This window comes from Pseudonaja textilis, chromosome 2 (assembly GCF_049901715.1).
Source record: "Pseudonaja textilis isolate UNSWEBS1 chromosome 2, rPseTex1.2, whole genome shotgun sequence".
NCBI classification, from domain to species: Eukaryota; Metazoa; Chordata; class Lepidosauria; order Squamata; family Elapidae; genus Pseudonaja; species Pseudonaja textilis.
The window spans coordinates 123,405,864-123,426,936 of record NC_141991.1 but is presented as its reverse complement, the minus strand read 5'-3'; the positions used below and the strand labels follow the sequence as shown (position 1 = coordinate 123,426,936).

At 44.2% G+C, this 21,073-nt stretch overlaps 1 protein-coding gene across 1 annotated transcript; it reads left to right on the top strand.

The window, feature by feature from the left end:
• The first annotated feature begins 8,325 nt into the window (after positions 1-8,325).
• On the top strand, positions 8,326-10,905 carry NOG (noggin). Its single transcript, XM_087925145.1, has one exon. It carries the CDS (start codon positions 9,341-9,343, stop codon positions 10,013-10,015), a length of 675 nt encoding a protein of 224 aa, XP_087781271.1. The 5' UTR covers positions 8,326-9,340; the 3' UTR covers positions 10,016-10,905.
• Positions 10,906-21,073: the final 10,168 nt, after the last annotated feature.

Genomic DNA, 21,073 nt, shown 5'->3' with positions numbered 1-21,073 from the left:
CACACACAGGCTTGCTGTTGGGCATGAGGCAAGCACATTTCTTTCAACATTTGATAGGCTGAGAATGTGTGGGAGGAAATGAGCTGAGACAAATGGGGAAATCTGGGAAGAAGCAACTTTGAATACTGCCAGGTTTTTTCGGGGGTGGGGGGTGGTGGTTGAAGCATAAACTATCCCCATGGCTTAGAGAGGTTGCTTCTGCTGGGATGCAAAATGCAGAAAGAAACAAACACAATCACCTTGGCCAACGCAGTGAAATAAAGTGATGGATGCAGCTATCTGTGGCACAGTGAACTGGAGATACTTGTCTACTGCTTCCTTTCTCCATAGCAACAAACCTGTTTAATATCATTTTCATGATTTATTAAGAAACCTATCATAGCCATATTGATATGTGGATAAGTATCAGACAATTGTAAGATCTACCCTAAAAATACCAGCAGTCAAATTAACAGAGGCTTATCAGTAGCAAGGCTCACAAAAAGGTAGGTGAAAGTTGCTAAATAATCAGTGATCGAGGATCCTGAGTATATACACAATGAGACACACTTGACTGTTTACTTATGAACCCTTGGAGTAAGCGAATGTTTGCTAGACTGAGGTAAATAGCGCATGAGGCCTCATTCTACCTCTGTTTTATTGATTCTGCAGCATAAACACTCATAAAAATGATGGTTCTTTAGTAAACAAAGCAAGATGACAGGAATGTTAAGGTTATTCTTTTCATTTGAAATGAGGCATTTGTAAAAAATACCCCGGCCTTTCATTTTGTCAATAGGAGCTAAACATTTTGAGCCCCTGGATAATCTGCTTAAAATATCACGCAATACTCCCATCAAAATCCTCAAAGTTCAACTTTCAGAGTCAATATTGACCTTTTGAGATCTTCCACTAATCTTTAAACACTTGGGTTGTCCTTTTTATATTTTTTTTGTAACTTGCGCTTTCTATCCTGCAGCATCTTCATCCGAATACAAGAGTTCACCAACTCTCTTCTACGGTATCATTAAGTAATAAGGAACTAATTACTAGTAGTGAGTTTTATCATGTTCTCTTAACCAATACTGATGGTGCTGACGGTCTGCTTTTCTAAGCAGTCCTGTTCCACGTGCCCGCCCCTCCCCAATACCAGGCAGCTATTTTAGAAGCAAAAAATAATAAATACATATAAACTTAATATATAGTTTGGCCTTGAGCTCTAACTTTTTAACAGCTGAACAGCTATTTTGACTGTTATGGATTTTAGAAGCCAACTCAGTGTAGCTATGTCTGAAGAAAACTCCTATTTATTACCTGATCTACTACTGTACTTATGCAGAGTTATATTTCTATATACATATAATATCCCATAACATATAATATCCCATAACTCTGCACTGGCGACAGGAAGGGTATCCGGCCAGTAAACACTCAGCTCCATTCAGTTGCCCAGACTCCACCCCACAAGGAATTATGAGGTCATTTTTTAAAAGAGGATGGTAGGTACATAATATCCCATAACAATTTTGCAGGACAACGTGAAGATCGAAGAAGTAATAGAGAAACAATTCCTATTTCCGACACTACCTCTAGTACTACTTTGTGAAACACAGCATTTCATTTTCACTAGAAAAATCCAGCTCAAATCAGAAGTAACCATTAAGATAAAATGTGAAGAAACCCACATTAAAAAAAAACCCTCATCATCCACAGAAAATCTCAGACATCGTTTTAAGGAGGCCTGCCTATAGCTTATTATTTGGAAAATGATAGCAGACGGATGTGAATGGCAAAGATCCAAATGGAAAAGAGATGAAGTTTGGGTGAATATGTTTTTGAGTCAGTCTTGATTCCTGGCAACTACCTGGACAAGTCCCTGCAGTTTACTTGGCAAAATTTCAGAAGTGGTTGCCATTGCCTGCTTCCTAGGGCTGAAGGAGAGGGACTGGCCCAAGGTCACCCAGCTGGCTTTGGGCCTAAGGCAAGATTAGAACTCAGTTTCTAGTCTGGTGTCTTAAATCAGTGGCCCCACAACCTTGGGGGCACAGAGGACCGGTTCCATGGAGAGAGGGTTTTCTACGGACTGGATGGGACGTGGTTTCGTGTGCTGCCTGCATCCCATAGATGGGGTTTCACTTATTTGTGCGAACCAGTTTCTGGCATATTGTGGACCGGTGACAGTCCATGGCCTGGGGGTTGGGGACCTGTCTTAAATCATTGCACCAATCTGGCTCTCAAGGCCAAGATTACAGACACCCAAATATTCTTTCCTGCATATGAACTTGCAGGAAGTTTGTACTATTACTTATATTGTACATAAAATAACAGAATATCTTAACAATATAAAAAGCAGCATTTTGCCTTACTCTTATTCTCAGATTGCATTAGTCTCTTTGTCAGGTTTATTTCGGTGCATGGGCTTTTCAACTGATATCGTGTACTAGGTGCATATATACATTTATTTATATGCACTTTTCTTATCCGTGCATTTAATTTGGGTGCATACATTTCAAAATTATTTTTCACTTGAATGACTGGGAAGGCAATGGAACTATCACCCCAGACCTAGTTTGACCATATCAAATGTAACTTAGATATTTTTAAATATTTCTCGATACACAAAACTGTCTGTGTTAAAATAATAATAATAATCAGATCAAGTAATTGCATGTGTAGAGAGACAAGAAATGATGACTGTGTAGACCAGGGATCCTCAAAACTTCGGGTCGTGGACCAGCACTGATTCAAAGCCTGCCAGGAACCGGTCCACACAAGTGAGTGAAGCCCATCCATGCAGACATGGGATCCAGGCAGTGCATGAAACCATACCCCACTGGTCCACAGAAAAACCACCCTCCATGGAACCAGTCCCTGGTGCCCAGAAGGTTAGAGGCCAATGGTATAGACTGGAACTTCTGATGTAACAGAGGCTTTGCATTTTAACCTGGAGCATCTTAATTTTAGACTAGAACATCTAGATAAGTCAAGCCAAATTCACTGGTCTGTGGATGCCTCCTGTCATCCTTAACCTGCCCTAATCTTTGCTACTCCTTTTGTTATCTCATGTCACACCCAAGTGGGCTCTGCACTGTTGTACACTTATAGCACACATCAGAGTAAAGGGCTCATCTGGTTTTGGTGGCACCTTGCCAGGATCATCTCCAATTGGCACAGCGATTGTCTTGCTTTTTCTTGCAATTATTTCAGACACGCTATTCATCAACACCTACATCAGGCTGGACAGGGCTCCAACTGAAGCAATGCAGGGTTAAGACTGATGCAATGAGAAAAGCACGTGGCGCATCCCTCCTCAGCCCCTGCATATGGGTTGATGCATCTGGACATAAGGTTGGTTAGGTGTGGGGAGCTCTGTATCTGTGTCTATGCAGTAATTAGTTTCTCTGCCTATCCACCTAACAAGCATCTGCAGATTAGGTGAGAAATGAAATGGTCCTGAAGGACACCTGTGGGGTCCTCCCATCTCTTGTGCATGGTGCTGCTGAAGAATATGGTATCCACCATGAATTCTAGCCACTTGCTATGCATGTGCAGGGTGGCTGACCACTTGCTCAGACTGAGGAAGGTGCTTTGGATAAGCAGCTAAACATTTCAGACTAACTTCCAGAAAACTCTACCTGGATGGCCAAGAATCTTTACTGACACAGTAATTAGAAAGTTTGCATAAACTGGCTAAGCACAACCCTAGTGTTGCATTTGATAATTAGGGGGTCCTGACAAAAGAAATTGGTATCCGTACCAAGAGCTTGGTATGACTGTCTCACCGTGTGTTCAACGCACAGCAAGGTAATTGTTCATCCAAAGTACCATTTGTTTAAAAGGGGGGAGGCTAACACTGTAGTATGATCTGGCAAAACAAGACTGAGCAGCAGGCACAGTACAACACTGGGATCCTACCTGTTCCACTATCGGTTCGATGATCGTGCGTGTGTTCCTAATGCGTCGCACCTAATGTGCACACGCAGCTTTCCCCACACCAGATGAGGCCTGCAGCACCAAACACCTGAGAGGATAAACAAGAGAAAAGTGCAGGGGAAGGTGGGAGGGCCGATGCAGGCTTTTTTCCTTCTTCTCAGCTGATCGTGGGAGGCTTTTTCTTTTTACTACCGGTTCAGCTGAACTGGTCTGAACCGGTAATATATCACCACTGGCACAGTGTTCAGGTTCTGGAGAGGAAGCAATCCAGAACCATAGCACAGCTGGAATAGGACACTAGATCCCTACCTAGAACACATTAAGGCAAGGTGCCTCCCCTTTGGGCACTAGTGTGCCTCATGTTGACTTCATGGAGTAGTCTGAACCATAAGGCAGAAAACACCATTTCAGTAGCAGAACATCTGGCTGATGTCACAATACAGGTCACAGCATACAGAGCAGGACTATCAGTGTAAGGAAACTGCAGGTATGCCCTTTGGAAGCAACCATCTCCTTATTTTCAAAACCTGTCAAACTCATCAGGGCCAGAGTTAATTCTTGCAAACTTAAATGTCACAAAAGCAAACTCCTTACACCTGGGAGAAGGCCTTGGTGATGCTGTTTCCTGCTTGGGAACTGTCCAACACAAAAATTCTTCTTTCCTTTCCTTTTTTCGATAAGAGCGTATGCTTGGAGGAAAATCTCTCATTTTCAGAAAAATACAATCTCTGCATCTCTGCATATGTATCTCGATTGCTTCTCAATTTTTAGAAAGAACTTGATCATGTTTGGCTGAATTGGTCAGCCCAAAATATCTCTAAGGTGGTTTAATGCACATTACTAACTTTTGCATATCTGCAACAAGACCCACCCTGTTGTAGAAATTCCCATATTCTATTAAGGCTGAACATTTGGAATTGCTCAAGCTTTTCTGGAACAAAACTGGATATTTCCCCCTTTTTCCTAGCCTTTTTCAAAATGTGCTTTAAACTCTTGGCATTTGAAATATTATTGGTAGTAAGTCACCCTACTAGCAAGAAGAAAGATAATAACGGGGTCTGGCCCAAACTGTCTTTCAATCTGAGAAAATGGGGAATTTAATTAAATACGTTTTAGCAGAAAATAACAATTTTTCCTATCTGTCTCCAGAGGGTTATGAACACCACATCAGATGTTATAATCCCACTCTATCCTATTCACAGGTAATTACCCTGAAGGAAAATGATCCTCTCCAACATCCTCCATCAGCTTTGTAGCTGGATCTGAACTTGAACTTACCTTCTAAAATCAACAGTATATTTTAGATCAACCCTCCACAATTTTGGCAGCCGTCAAATAGTAAGTAGACCACAAATCCCAGAATTCTAAGTAAGGGCCAGATTGGTATGGAATGTGGATAGTTTACATTCATACATCCAGAGGGCATCCAGATTAGGACAGATTGCTTTCCATGCATTTATTGATATGTTTACATGATGCCATGCATTTGCAACTATAAGTGATCAGATCCGTGCTCCGAAGAAAATCAAATTTTAAATCCCTTACATGGCATACTTGGAAGGAAAATCTTGGGAGACCTGGAAGGAAAAAGAGGAATGATAAACAGTCAAAAATATGATATATTATTCTTTCGCTTATGTGGATTTAAGTTCAGTTACAGGCCTTATAGGGGTATGGCATGAAAAATCAAAAAGTTGATTCAAAAGCCTTGCAGAAAAGTTTGATTTTTTTGAACAGGGATTTTGAAAGAATCGAGAATCAAGATGTTTTTTACAGTCATCCCAATCCATAGAAAGTCAGGTAGCAAATGTGGCTACCTGATTTTATTTCATTATGCACAACGACCTCTTGTGCATCAGTTGCAATCATTTCTGGAACTAAGTGTTTTGATCGCACGTCAAATGCATTTGACATTGCATGGAGCTGACCATAAGGACAATTTAGAAGCTGGTTTAACATGTGTTGGCCCTGATATAGAGCCTCAGTGGTGCAGTGGTTTGAGTGCAGTACTGCAAACTACTTCTGCTGACAGCCAGCTGCCTGCAATTTGGCAGATCAAATCCCACCAGGCTCAAGCCTGGCTCAGCCTTCCATTCTTCTGAGACAGGTAAAATGAGGACCAGATTGTGGGGGGCAATAGGCTGACTCTGTAAACTGCTTAGAGAGGGCTGTAAAGCGGTATATAAGTCTACTATTGCTATATATTCACTGCACATGCATATGCCTCACAGCTGTTTTTCGGCCGGTTTGAGGCCTTTTTCAATCTCCCAAAGGCTTGAGGAAGGCTTCTGCGGGCTTTGCAGGCTGAAAACTAGCCCCATTTTGTCACTTCAGAAAAACAGGAAGTGACAAAATGGGGCTAGTTTTCGGCCTGCAAAGCCCGCAGAAGCCTTCCTCAAGCCTTTGGGAGATTGAAAAAGGCCTCAAACCGGCTGAAAAACAGCTGTGAGGCACGTGCATGTGCAGTGAGATAAGTTTGCCTGTAGCTTGCGTGCCGCCACAGATGGCTCTGCATGCCACAGGCTCACCATCACGGACTTAGAGCATCAAGATTTTTTAAAGCAATTCCCTCTATTTGAGTTTTTAACGTCCCGTTTAAAACTAAGCTTGATTTAGCAAAGGTATCGTGAAATTATTCATATTTTTTTTGCCACATTGGGACTACTCAGAGTTGTGTTTTTAAATGGACAGCCATACACATCCTTTGTATGAGTGAATGAACGAATGGTCAATCTTGTGTGGACTTCACATGTATATCATGCACTTTCCTTGGAAAGGGTGAGCTATTGCATACTTCCTTGATGTAGATTTCTTTGAAGTTCCCAGCTGAACCGATAGATCTGGGATTTCTGCATGTGACCTATCCAAGCACTAACCAGGCCTGACCCTGCTTAATTTTACAAAATCAGCTAGGTGCTGTCACCTGCTGTCTACAAATGCTTTTCCTAACAGCAATGTTCTTAGAGCTGTTTGAAAGCACAATCGGGATGGGGTGATCTGAATACACAGGAGTAGGTACTTGAGTCCTTCAGTTCTGGGTTTCCTGCAGATGGCATTTCCTTGGTGGTTGGGCCCTCAGTACTGTCTCCGATCTCAGAGGGTGGCAGGTTTAACCTACAGAAAACAGCTGGAGAGATACAGTCCCTGGGCCAAATAGGAATTTCAATATGAAATTGCACCTGGGCCAGAATGAAGTGTTAGCTAATGCAATTCTTGTAAGTAGAGTTGTTGCATGAGTGACCCGCACTGTGCCATAAATACATAGCAATAGCAGACTTATATACCGCTTTACAGCCCTCTCTAAGCAGTTTACAGAGTCAGCCTATTGCCCCCAACAATCTGGTCCTCATTTTACCCGTCTCAGAAGGATGGAAGGCTGAGCCAGGCTTGAGCCTGGTGGGATTCGATCTGCCAAATTGCAGGCAGCTGGCTGTCAGCAGAAGTAGTTTGCAGTACTGCACTCAAACCACTGCACCACTGAGGCTCTATATCAGGGCCAACACATGTTAAACCAGCTTCTAAATTGTCCTTATAGTCAGCTCCATGCAATGTCAAATGCATTTGACGTGCGATCAAAACACTTAGTTCCAGAAATGATTGCAACTGATGCACAAGAGGTCATTGTGCATAATGAAATAAAATCAGGTAGCTCACTGCACATGCATATGCCTCACAGCTGTTTTTCAGCCGGTTTGAGGCCTTTTTCAATCTCCCAAAGGTTTGAGGAAGGCTTCTGCAGGCTTTGCAGGCTGAAAACTAGCCCCGTTTTGTCACTTCCTGTTTTTCTGAAGTGACGAAATGGGGCTAGTTTTCGGCCTGCAAAGCCCGCAGAAGCCTTCCTCAAGCCTTTGGGAGACCGAAAAGGCCTCAAACCAGCTGAAAATCAGCTGTGCGGTGCAGTGCAGGTAAAGGGGCAGCGGGGTGGGTAGGGATTGCATGCGCATAGGGGGCGTGGGACACCTGCATTGCCTTCTGGGTGCTGGCATGCAAGCGCCAGCATGCAAATGCGCACACACAATTTTTGGCACAGGAGCTCAAAAAGGTTAGCCACCACTGCTTTAAGTGGCACTATCTTGCCACAATGTTCAGGAAACAATGTTGTCTTCGGTTCGCAATTCTTTTACTTTTTTCTGTTGTGTCGCGCCCGCGAGGAAACAGCAGAGAGGGATGAGAGTTCAAGCGGCGGCCAGCAGAGGGCGGGCTCCCCCCCCTCTCTTCCCCCCGCCCCCGTCCCTTGACTTAGCATTAGCCAGCAATTTCACGCTTGGAGAAAGGAGGCGTTTGCCGAGCCCTCCTTGAGCTAGAAGCCAACTAGAATTACATCACGGGCTCAAGCGTGGAGCCGCGCAAATAAATGCAGCGGGGACCAGGGTAATCCTAGTTGGGGGTGGGGGGAGAGAAAGGGCACGAGGTGAGCGTGTTTGGGCGGCCAAAGTAAAAAGAGGGCGTGAGCGGCTAAAGAGAAGCCAGTCCCGGACGATGCACACGAAGCGGTGGGTTTGCAAGGTTGCACAGGCTTGCTGCTGTCCGCTGGAGCCGTATAAAAGCTGGCCGTAAGGCCGCCTTCTAATTCATAACCCAGCGCAGCTAGGAGGGTGCCCGCTGGAGCAGTGGCCAAGCCACCTCGGATAGTCCGGAGAAGCAACTGAAGAGGCTCCTGCAAAAAAAAGAGAGCATCCCCCTTCCCAGCCGCGCTTGGAGCTCGCCACGGAAAAAGAGGCTGCCCCCTTCTTCCCCACCTCTGGCCGGAGCAACCGACTGAGCGATTTGCCTCCAGGTCTTCGGGAGTAGCAGATCGTCTTTGCTCCCCCCCCACCCCGCAACACACACACACACACACGAGTTTCCTCTTTTAAGGAGAAGTGCCTGAAATGAGCGAGTCGGAGGTTTCCATAGTGATGGAACAGAAAGTGCAGGAAATTTAAAGACGCTGGATCCTCGCGCAGCAGACTAACTGGTGCCAAGGTGCGTGGCGGCGGCGGCGGCGGCGGCTGTTGCAAAACTGCAAAGAGACCGGAGCCGAATGGAAGTTTGGCGAGAGGTTCTCCTCCTGACTGACGCGACGCGCAACCCCCCGCAATCCGGAGGCAGAACAATTGCACGGGGCACCCCAGGCTTCTGAGTTTCTGCACGGGGCTGCCGACTTTCACGATCAGTATTACTTACTTCTGAACGGTGCGGGGTTTTTTCTTTTCTGCTGTTGCCTGCTCACCCGAACCCGAGGAAAAGGCGTTTGGGCAAGGAGGGGCAGCCGCTGAAGGCAAGCGGCAGGGGAAGACCCTCGTCTCCTGCCCTTCCTTGCTTGGATAACCCCTCAACCTTCTCTTCTCCGGCCGATGCCTCTACTCAGGCCCGCTTCTGGGTGAACCCTATCCCCTTTCCTTTCCCCCCTCCATCCATCCATCCATCCCTCTCCCTCTCTCCGAGCATGGATCATCTTCAGTGGGTGGTGAGGCTTTACGCGTTGGCGGTTCTCCTAGGTTTCCGCCTGGACCAGGGCGCTTGCCAGCACTACCTCCACATCCGACCGGCCCCCAGCGACAACTTGCCCCTGGTGGATCTAATCGAGCACCCGGACCCTATTTTCGATCCCAAGGAGAAGGACCTGAACGACACGTTGCTGAGGACCCTGCTGGGTACCCACTTCGACCCAAGCTTCATGGCCGTCTCCTTGGCTGAGGACCGTCTCGGCGGGGACGACCTAGCCCAGCTGGACCTGCTGCTGCGGCAGAGACCCTCCGGAGCGATGCCCAGCGAGATCAAAGGGCTGGAGTTTTACGACGGGGGGCTCCAGGCTAGCAAGAAGCACCGGCTGAGCAAGAAACTCCGTCGGAAGCTGCAGCTCTGGCTGTGGTCGCACACTTTCTGCCCGGTCCTCTACACGTGGAACGACCTCGGCAGCCGCTTCTGGCCCCGCTACGTAAAGGTGGGCAGCTGTTTCAGCAAGCGTTCTTGCTCCGTCCCGGAAGGCATGCTTTGCAAGCCGGCCAAATCCGCGCATCTGACCATTTTGCGGTGGAGGTGCCAGCGCCGCGGGGGGCAGCGTTGCACGTGGATCCCCATCCAGTACCCGATCATTTCCGAGTGCAAATGCTCTTGCTAAGGCGGGCGAGAGTTGGGGGGGGGAGCCACGCGTGCCCTCCGCTCCGGTCAACGTCCCGTAGAAAAACAGCGGGCCTCTTTTTCTCGCCGAACCATCCCGGGTCTCGAAGCCGGGCTTTTTTGGTTGACTTCAAGACGCTACGAAGCGGAAAAAGGAGATAGAGCGACATTGGCCTCTCCCCGTTGAAAAAGTTGCACCGCTCCGGGTTGTGTGCAAGACAGGCAACTTTTGGTGTTGTTGTTGTGTTAAAGACGAGCGCGCGTCACGAAAGACGTGGGAGAGTCTTTGCGCTCACCGGACCCCCTTGCCCTCGCCCTGCCAGACCACCCAAACGCCTCCAGGTCAGTGTTAACACCGCGAACTCTTCTCGCCTGCTGTACTTTTCTGAGCAGATTCCCTCGGATCCTCGCAGATTGGACGTTTTCTCCACCCACCTCCCTGCCTTTAATTTATATGCCAGAAAAGAAGCGTTGGGAGGATTTCACAACAAACGCTCCTCAAACCTTGGGGGGGGGGGTTGTGTTTTTTTGTTTGCAAAGGCTTTTTATTTTTTAAAGAAAAGAGGACTTTAACATAAAAACGTTTTTATTATATCAATGGAAATATTTTCCATTATTTGGGGAGGGTGGGGAAGTTTTCGCGGGATTCGCGCTGTGAATTTTTTTTTTTTTTTACGGACTTCCGAGATGATGACTATGATTAAGACACGTTGTTGTTACTATGATGTACATAGCGGGTTTGGTGTTGCTCGTTTTTGTTTTTCTTGGAACGTCTTTCATCTTCTGTACACGGAAGAGAGTTTGCTATTTATTCTTTATATTCAATTCCCTTGTAGTCGAAAGTTCAGCTCAAAATTAAAATCAACCACTAAAAGATCAAACCCTCCTTGGATTCTGTGGGGCGCGGTTGGGGGGGGGAGAGGGGGGGGACGCTGGCCGGAGCCGCGGAGGCGGCGTGCGGAGACTCGGGGCGGCTTGAAAGGGCAAGACACCCCCCCACCTCTTTTTTTTTTCTCGCTCCAGCAGCGCCACCTTCCTTGGAAGCAAGTCCCGCCGGGTCGGATCGGCGCGACTCCCTTCCCCAGCCAAGCCGCCCTGAGAAGAACTCTTTGGAAGGCGCGCTGCTTGCTTGCTTATTTGCTTGCTGGCTTCGCCGCCGCCGCCGCCGCCGCCCTGCATTTGGCCGCCGCCCCCTTGGGAAGGCTCGGGGCAGACGCCTTCGGAGAGACGGAGGCGGGCCCCAGGCGGGGAGGAGAGGGAGGGGCCGGTGGTTGCCGCTTTGACATCTCATTTAACCAGGAGCCACGTGTCTCTGACACCTACCCTTGTGGCCGAGGCCCGCTGAAACTCGAGCCCCGGCGGCGCGTTCTTTGGCTCTCGCTGCAGACAGTCGCCTATCCCGGGCACGGCCGAGCCAGCGCCCCTCTGCGCTTCTCCGCCCCTTTTCTCTTCAACTCTTCTCCTTCGGGAAGGGAAGCGATCGGCCGGCGTGAAATCGGAGCGCGCCTTCCCTATTTTGTCTCCCTTCCTTTCTCCTCTTCTCCCAACCCCAAACTCCCTCCCTCCCCCCACCCTTTTTTTTTTCTTTGCCCCAGTAAAGATGAGGCTTTTCTCCCTCCCTCCCAGCAATACAAACTGGGAGCTGTTGACCACAACGTGTGCCAAATGATCTGAGAATAGCCGCCTCCTCCAGCCTAGCTGGGTTACCTGTAAGCTGTTCTAGCTTACTCTGAACAACACTGCAAGATGGTAGCAGGTTTGGCTTTGCGTTGGGGAAGGAGGGAAGAAGCACCTGTTTTCACAGCTCCGGAGGTCTCCTGCCGTCCACTGGAGCCTGAAAAGCAAGAGAGAGGCTCTGACCAACCTTCCTGGTCAACCAAGGATGAACTGAGTCAGAAAACTCATTTTTCTGACTCTTGGGGGGAGGGGGGGAAACACAGTTTTCTGCAAACAAAATTTCCTCCTTCGCTTTTAGTCATCACAGAGCCTGGTGCTGTTGGTACTTCTTTTTCAAACCAAAATAATGGGTACCTCACAGTGTGAATGCTCCAGGTAATGTCATGCAGGATGCTTAAGAAAGCTCTTTTTACACATTTCACCAATTGAGGTGGTGCCTACTACCCCTGAGGTGCTTAGGTTCAGCCAAGTACAGAAGTGGTTTTAGAATGGCTTCTGAAACAGATGCGGGGCAGTCAGAAATCCAGCTGTTTACATGAAGGTCTAGCCCATGAATGTCCAACCTTTTGGCATTAACTGAAGAGGAATTGTCTTGGCCCGCATATAAAAAAATATTGTTAATGTAGATAAAATACACAATAATGTTAAAAGTTTATGATCTGCTGAGGCTTCATTACTAGTTTCCTGGGACTGCATGCAGCCCATGGGCCCTGGGTTGGGCCCTCCTGCTCTGCTCTATTACTTGACATAAAGCACACACATCTTTTCTTGTAGCATTCAGAGAGGTGACAGTAAACCATTCCATAAGTGGAGATGTTTGAAATTGGGAGATTGCGTGGCTAGCATCTTTGTCTCCAGGAGCTGAGCCTAGTGGTTTTAGGGCTAACAGACTAAAAGGTACAAAACATGTAACATTCTACTTAAGTGTAGAAAAAGTCCAGGCTCTGTCTACAAAACAGGATCTTTTGGATGCTGTAATTTATTCCTACAGATTCTTTGCTTATGGATCAACTCTGCTTTTCCTTTCTTTATCTTTGGTACCCATCACTTTCTACAGCAGTGATTCTCAGCCTTGGCAACTTTAAGAAGGGTAGACTTCCATTCCCAGAATTCCCCTGGCAGCATGCTGCATGAAGAATTCTGGAAGTTGAAGTCCACCCTTTTTAAAGCTACCAAAATTGAGAAGCGCCGGTCTATAATTTTCCTTTCTACAGTTGGGATCTTTCTAGATCCCCCTTTCTTTCGAGAAAATGGTTAGGGGTATCTCTCCTGCACCCTTACTTATTAAGTATTGGCTCCAAGGAGGAAGAAAAATCTAGTTCCATGTTAAGGCCCCCTTTGTGGGACAAACACATTTTGGAGTATGTGTATTTACTTGTTTCCCCAAGTTGAGTTCACTTAGTTTAGCGTGGGAATAACTCCCAGCAGTAGCAGCAGCAGCAGCAGAAATCCTTAGCACACTGATTAAAAACCTTCCAAGAACTTAACTCTGAAGTAAGAGAAATAAAAATGGCCCTGTGGATCAGTTTAAAATACTGTAATACTTAGGATCACCTGAGCCATACAGGGTAATCTTAGGTAAAATTCTTCATCTGGTCAGATCTCAAACATTAACATCAAAGCAACATGCTTTAATGAGACAACTTCCTGTAACCGATTAACCTAAGCTGATGACTACAAAGCCTCATGCTTCTAATTCAGGGAAACATGTCAACAGTTTGCTTCCTTAGAACAAGTTGTCTCAAAGCCACACCCCCAAACGGGCCTTCCAATCCTGAGCCTGCCATCAGCTGGGTGTTGATGGTGGGTGGGTGGCTGGAAGATAAAGGGGAAGTTTGGTGTTAACATTTAAATGTTCTCTGTCTCTTCTCTTTACACACATACATACCCATGGTGCAACCTTGAGTCACTGACTGGTCTATTTTAATTCTAGACTCTTGAACTCCTATTTGGAGGGCAGAAATGAATTATTTTTTAAAAAAATCAATCTACTTCTCAATCTCTTCCAGGTCCAATAATTGGAGCTCCCATTGATGAGTGGTTTAAATATCAAGTGTCATTGTGCCAAATAAATCAGCTGTCTTAGATTAGTTAAGAAAGAGCTTCATATTTTAATGATGTTCATAGAATACATCTGACCAGTCAAAGACCTAATTGTGATAGCTCATCCTCAGCTTCATTGATTTTTAATTTATTTTGTGGAGGAGTTGGGATGACTTTTGTGTTGGGTTAAAGCAATTTCATTAGTTTATGATCCACTATATTGTGTGAATTCAGATACTGGGCTAATTCAGTAGCCAGCTTAAAGTGTGTGGTAAGGGCATAGCCAATGTTTTCAAAGGGAGGAGCAGCTCATGTCTGAATTGTTGTCTAAGCAAGATGTTACAAGATGCGTTTCTGTCTCTAGAGCTCATCTATGTGATACAGATGAAAATATGAGGCCTACAATGCAAGGATAGGCAAGTTGTTATTCTGCACATGCACACATACACACACCCCATTATGTTTTCTAATGTAATTCCCATAATTCCTGACCTCAAATTATACTTACTAGTCAGGAAAGGTCTAATAATTTGGGCAAAGTTGTATTGTGGGCTATGTTCATTCTGTCCAGTTGTTCAACATACTTGCACCTTTCAAGCTCCTAATTTCTCTGAAAGTTGAACTTCTAAATTTTACTTCTAAATAGACATCGGGATGATTAAATTATAATTGGTTGATTTTAGATTGTAGAAGTATCTCAATATGAGTTTGGCAACACATTGTTGTTTATCCCTCTCATGTATCTTACCTGGTGTTGACAGAATATACTAAGCACACATTTTCATTAAAAACAAACTGTAAATCAGGATTACAATAATCAGGGACTAGGACTTTGGCACAGCAAATCAATTCTATGCTACTTACTGTAGAATACCCATAAATCACAACATCTCTCTCACACACAGTCTTGCTGATGTGTGTCTGTGTGTGTGTATATATATGTGTGTGTGTGTGTGTATGTATGTATGTATATATATATATATATATATATATATATATATATATACACACACACATACATACATACATACACACACACATACATCATACATACATACATACATACATACATACATATATATATGTAAGGTATTCAGCTTTGTTTGTGTGTTTCGTCTGATGAACCCTATACAGAAGCCTGATGATGACAAATGAGATTCTGCCGAATATTACTACAACTTTAAAAGCACAACTACAATCACGTGGGAAAATACCCGAACAAAGCTGAATATCATACATGTAAGTACCCGCGAAAACTTAAGAAAATATATACATGCATACATACACTCTATGATCATCCAGGTTTTGGAATAAAATTCAGAAAAAGTGGCACCTTAAAAAAAGTGACCTTATAGTTTGGTGAATTTAGATAGAGACAAAATTGGTATGTGAGCATTGGCCTGTATTAAACAAACTTTTTAAAATTTTGTGAAAATCTATTGCTAATGATATTAAGCATAGGCCTCCCTCCTGGAATCCAAGCCTCTTCCTTTAAAATGTTCTGATATTGAGGCATCCTCTGCCTCCTTTCCTTTCCCTTTTTTTACTGCACTTTTCCTTCCCAAAAAAGGGGGGAGAGGAGGGAAGGGGGGGTCTACGTACCTTGACTGTTGCGGGTATTCATTAACTTCATGAACAGGAACAAGGGGCACTATTACTCATATAAAGCACCCTTCCCCCAAGACTATCTAAAGGTTCATTGTAAAAGGATTAACAGTTAAAGACCTTCATCTTATGATTCTTTCATTTAATCTGAGTGGCGCCTGAAAGACATGCTGGATGGATGATCATGTTCAGAATATTTTTCATGTCAGATACCTCAGGATTTTAGGCAGGGGTAAAGGGGTGTGATTTGCATCTTAGAAAACCTTTAGGGGGTGATGGGGGGTGTAATCATTGATTTTTTCAAGAAGGAAAGAGAAAGATCTGTATAAAGATAAAAGACACAGAGTGGAAATAAATACACTCTGTATCTATTTCTGATCAAAATATTATTTCCCCTTACCTCCCAAAAGTCTACAAATATTCTTCTCCCTCACCCCCAAAAGTCTACAAGCCTTATTTGTCCAAAAACTAGTAACTTCACTTTAAATATTTTGGTCTTCAAGGAAATGTTCAATATAGTCTGATGTGTGTTATCAAAACATCCATCTTTGCCCAATATATTGCTTTGTAAAATGACAAAAGGGTATGTGAAAACCAAAGGAGACAAAGCAGAAGGTATGAAAGAATATAACTACATATTAAATTATTTAACCTTCCTCCATAAATGTGCTAGACTACATCTCCCAGCAGACTCAGCAAACGTAACTAATACTTAGGGAGCGATTGAGTGATTTGCTAAAGATCCAGAAGGACTTATGTTGGGAAAGGTATAGGTTTGGAGAAGGTGGGCACATATGTTTTGGGGAGAATCACGCTCATCATTGAGGCCTGTTTCTTCTCCATAGAATTCTTCTGGCTGCAAGTTTAAGGGAACCACTGTAAAAAGGTGAGATTTTACCAGAGAAATGTGTATATTTTTCTTTCATGCACACCCATAGTATGGAATGGTGATGCTGTACTAAGTCTTCTAGATAAAGAAGATGGGGAACAAGCTGTCCTGTTGTAGATGTTATTTTTCTAAACAAAATAAAATGGAAAGAAAATAAATACTGAAAAGCAGTACATGTACTTCATATGGCTGGACCCTTTCATGGAATATCTAATTCCAAATCTTTATCATAAAGTGCATCAGATTGCTCAAGAGATCTAACAATTGAAAATGGGACATGAAAAAAGAACATGTTATTTGGTTTGACCCACAGGATGTCTCTTATGTTGTTATGTCTTATTAACATATTTCTTTTGACAATTTTTTTTTTGTAAACTTTATGAATGGGATGAGTTCTCAGATACTCATCTCTCTTTCCATGACCTTGAATGGCTTGAATAAGATGCTTTTGCACCGCCATTGTGTGCATATTTGTGGTATGGGTTTGTTCAGCTTGCTTTTTTGCAGGCGAGTCTACATAGCAACAACAACAACAATAAAACTACATCCTTTCCAATCAACAATATGCATTTGCAGGAGGGTAAAGGGTGTGGAGAAATATGTTCATGGCTCATCAATGAATATGCTATGCAAAGGGCTGGCAGAGAATAGTGGTGAGCCACTGAAATTTCCCCTCAGGCATAGAATTACTTCAGATAAACAACGAATGTCTTTAGATGGTTCAGCATCTTTGGGTGCCAAGGTGTTTTCTTAGAAAATGCAGGAAGTGAGCAAGCATAATTCTCACCCAAGCTACTCTACAAATTTTGGAAGTTAGGGAGAGTTGAAGTTATACATTTGCCATTTTTCTGCAAGAACAGGGTAGAGTTGCTATTCTTCCTTTCTCATTTTGGACTTTCACAGAGTGAAGCAGAAAGAGACTTAACCCCTGGTCTGCTTCTCCTGAGGGAATAGGGGAAATATCAAAGCAATGATGCTTTTCCTGTTGGACCAACATGAATAACTCATGAGCCTTAGTCATGCCTCATCAAGTTCAATACATTGTATGTGCCTAGCTATTACTTCTGAGTTGCAGCTGAAGTGTGGTCAGTTCACACCCCTATAGCAAGGGCTAGAATTGGGCAGAGCATTACCTTCTATGATTTACTTGCGGAATTCATTGAAGTGAGTATTAGATCTCAACAGCTACACTGGTAGACTAAAAGAAAAGCACTCAGACTATTGAAAGCCAATTTTAAAAAGTATCATGTTTATTCAATTTAGCCTTATCTCATAAGTCCTGAGAAAATAAGATTTTTCAAAATGTAAAATAGTTTACTCGATTAGAAACTGGCAATTATTAGAAGCGATTTTTCAATAAAAATAAAAATACATCTTCCAGAATAAGCTCAGCCCTCCGCTTGGATATTTTTTTTTTTTTTCAAAGAAACAGCTTCTCAGTTCCTAAACACCCTGAATGAAACCTTTGGGGCAAGCCCCAGGTGGAAATTTGGCATCCAAATGGCATAACCAAGGCTTTCTTGGTTGAGTCCAAAGGCTGAGAAGGAAACTGTTGTCTGTAATGTATGTTGACCAGGACAATTTGTTTAGAGCTTGAATTGTGTTGGGAAACTTTTGCAAAATCTGCTTCGGTGCTGCCCTGCCATACAAAGAATGCGGTAGAGATTGTCATATAAGAGTTTGATTTAAAAAGGAAGCATTTCAGCTCAGGCTTTTGGCACCATTTTTTTTTCCTACCTAAAGTTGAGGTCGCTACCATGACATTATCCTGAATCTGTAAATCCAGCGCTTGTCAAGGAAGCCAAAGCAAAGTTGCATTGGCGGGGCAGCACAACAGCCTCCTGCTAGGCTTTGCTGGGCTAGAAATAGATGCAAAACATCAGGCCCCGGTATGCCCTTGAGTTGTCTCACCACCACTTCCAAGCCCAGCGATGTCCAATGGAAACTAGCAACATGCAGAGACTGCCAGGATCAGATTAGCTTCACTCCTGCTTTCAAAATTAAGTTGGAAGGCAAGACTTTCATCACACACCTTTTCCCTACCAGTCAGGCAGGGGAAAGGAGGGTAGACCTGAATAGGAAAGCAAAGAGTGAAACTAGAACTTCGGTCTATTCCTGGCCCCAAGATCTCCCATCATGAAACTGCTAGAGCTGAGCAGGATCACCAGCCCCTTATTAGGATGCAATGCACAACAGGACAAAAGGATGTGGGGAAAACTTGTCTACTAAAAACAAGATCCCCACGCTAAGTTACTGTTCACCATCATTATGCCAATAGAAGAGTAACGAGGGCAGACTTTTGACCGATCCAATAACGAGTCTTCTCGCTGGTGGGGGAAGATACTATAATTCTCTGGAAGGGTTCCTGTCAGTTTCAGTTTGACATACCAGGAAAAGCAGTTGGAACAACTGACAGTTACCCGATAACTGTACTTGCATGTTTTTTTTTAAAAAAAGACATACACATTCCATAACAATAAAGTGGTTTTGAAAGGGAAGGAATTTCAAAAGCAGTTTGGAGATCGGATACAGGCAATCCACGACTTACAATCAGCTGAAGTTACAATGGCACTGAAAAAACAACAACCCTGACTTCTGACTGTTTTTCACACTTATGACCATTGCAATAACCCCGTGGTCACGTAATCAAAATTCAGATACTTGGTAACTGGCTGGTGTTAATTGATGGCTGCAGTGTCCTGGGGGCATGTGATCATCTTTTGCGCCTTTTGCAAAGTCGATCTGGAAAGCCAGACTCATTTAACAACTGATTTACTAATGTAACAACTGCAAGTGATTCACTAAGTAACTTGGCAAGAAAGGTAAAATGGGTCAAAACTCACTTAACAAATATTAACAAATGTCTCACTTAGCAATGAATTTTGGGATCAATTGTGGTCCTAGGCCGAGGAATACCTTTACGTACACCTTTACGGTTAAAATGAAGGGATTATACAGCACACACCAACATTTTGAATGTATTCGATGTCATCCTTTGAGTACAAACTTCATTATGCAAAGGAGGACTATTATCTGTTGAAATAGGGTTGGAGTAAAGGGACGCGGTGGCTCAGTAGCTGAGCTTGCCGATCAGAAAGTTTGGCGGTTCAAATCCCTAGCACCGCGTAATGGAGTGAGCTCCCATTAATTGTCCCAGCTTCTGCCAATCTAGCGGTTTGGAAGCATGTAAAAAATGCAAGTAGAAAAATAAGGATCACTTTGGTGGGAAAGTAACAGTGTTCTGCGCACCTTTGACGTTTAGTCATGCTGACCACATGACCACCATGGAGACGTCTTCAGACAGTGCTGGCTCTTCGGTTTTGTAAAGAGATGAGCACCAGTCCCTAGAGCCGGAAACAACTAGCATGTATGTGTGAGGGGAACCTTTACCTTTTACCTTTAGAAATCAGTGGCTGAAAAATTTACTTCAGAATAACGAGTCCCTTCAAGGTTACAACTTATGGATGCCCTGGCTCACTTTATTTAATGAAATAGACTCAGACCTTAGGTTAATATTGGATGGGGATGCCTCAGAAATCTTCCTAATGGTAGGCTATTGAGAAGTCCAAGAGCTGCCCAGGATAATGGCAAGTCGCTTCTGTAACGTGGCCGACAAAGTTGTACGGTTGCATTCATGTACTGATCGGAAGCTGAATCTCATTTCAGAACATCTTTATTTTTACTCCCGTTTAAAGATTAACGAGGTTCTATCCCACTTAGCTTTTCACAATAAGCCAGAGACTAAAAGCAATGGAATTTGAAAGGCCTTTTTAAATGCTTGACAGAAGGAACTAGCATCCGCACTGACATTGGGGCCTGGCATTCTGACAAGACTGCTCTCCAACATGTGGTTGAAATGGAGGAGGCTGGGGGAAGACTCTTACATTGGTGATGACAGTAAACCTGAAGTTATAGTCTACAATCTCCCAGGCCTTTCTCTGGGACCCTGTGCCTGCTATTTGGGTGAACTGTGGTTCTAAATTAAACAGCTCTAGGGTTTTACTGAAATGGGGCAAGAGATAACCTGGGCACGAAAGGCAGGGCTGCCAAGGACGTCTAATTAAATCACTTGATATAATTAGGCTTAGCAGATAACGAAGGATGTCTTCGAAGATCTAACATGAATTTGACTTCCTTGTCTCTTGAGTGTCAATGTTTAGAAGGTTATTGATCCCCCAAACAACACTGTGACTTCAGGGTCCATTGAACTGAACTCCAGTAGAACTAAGTTTTTATTTCCTTCAGGATCACTAATCTAGAAGAATACTAGACTGTGCAGAAATGAATAGGTTAACACTAGCAATCCAAGAGAAAGAACAAACTGAATATTATACGCAGTCTCTTGGCTGAGGCTTTGTGCTTCATGAGCTAGAATCCATATGCTAGCCAGATAATAGCAAAGACAGGGCTAGGAGGGTGAACAGAATCATGTTTAGGCCCACACACACACACACACACACACTTGCCACAACTACCTCCACTTTTAATAAAGCACCTGTGTGTGTCAAAAACCCATTTCCCTGAACCCTTACGCTTAGTAGGGAGTTGCCAAGCTTTACTCTGCTTGCTATTTCCCTGTGTGTAGGCACACACAGCAGCAGGGAAGATAAAATAGGAACTGATTAGACCTTCAAATCCACAATGCTGTTAAATGAGAAGAGATATTTTTTTGTGGGGGGAACAGAGGAATGGAGATGGCCCAGGACTACTGGTTTCCAAAGGATGATATAAAGAGCTTTTCACCTCTAGGCTGCTGGCTTCATTCCAGCAGAGGCAGTTAAGAGAAAGCCACCAACATCCCATGCCTGCTCACTGGGCTGGACAAAGTGAGTTGTAAGCCTCAGT

What these genes read in the sequence shown, in the direction of transcription:
- NOG (XM_087925145.1), top strand. Translation starts at nt 9,341, where the DNA reads ATGGATCATCTTCAGTGGGTGGTGAGGCTTTACGCGTTGGCGGTTCTC.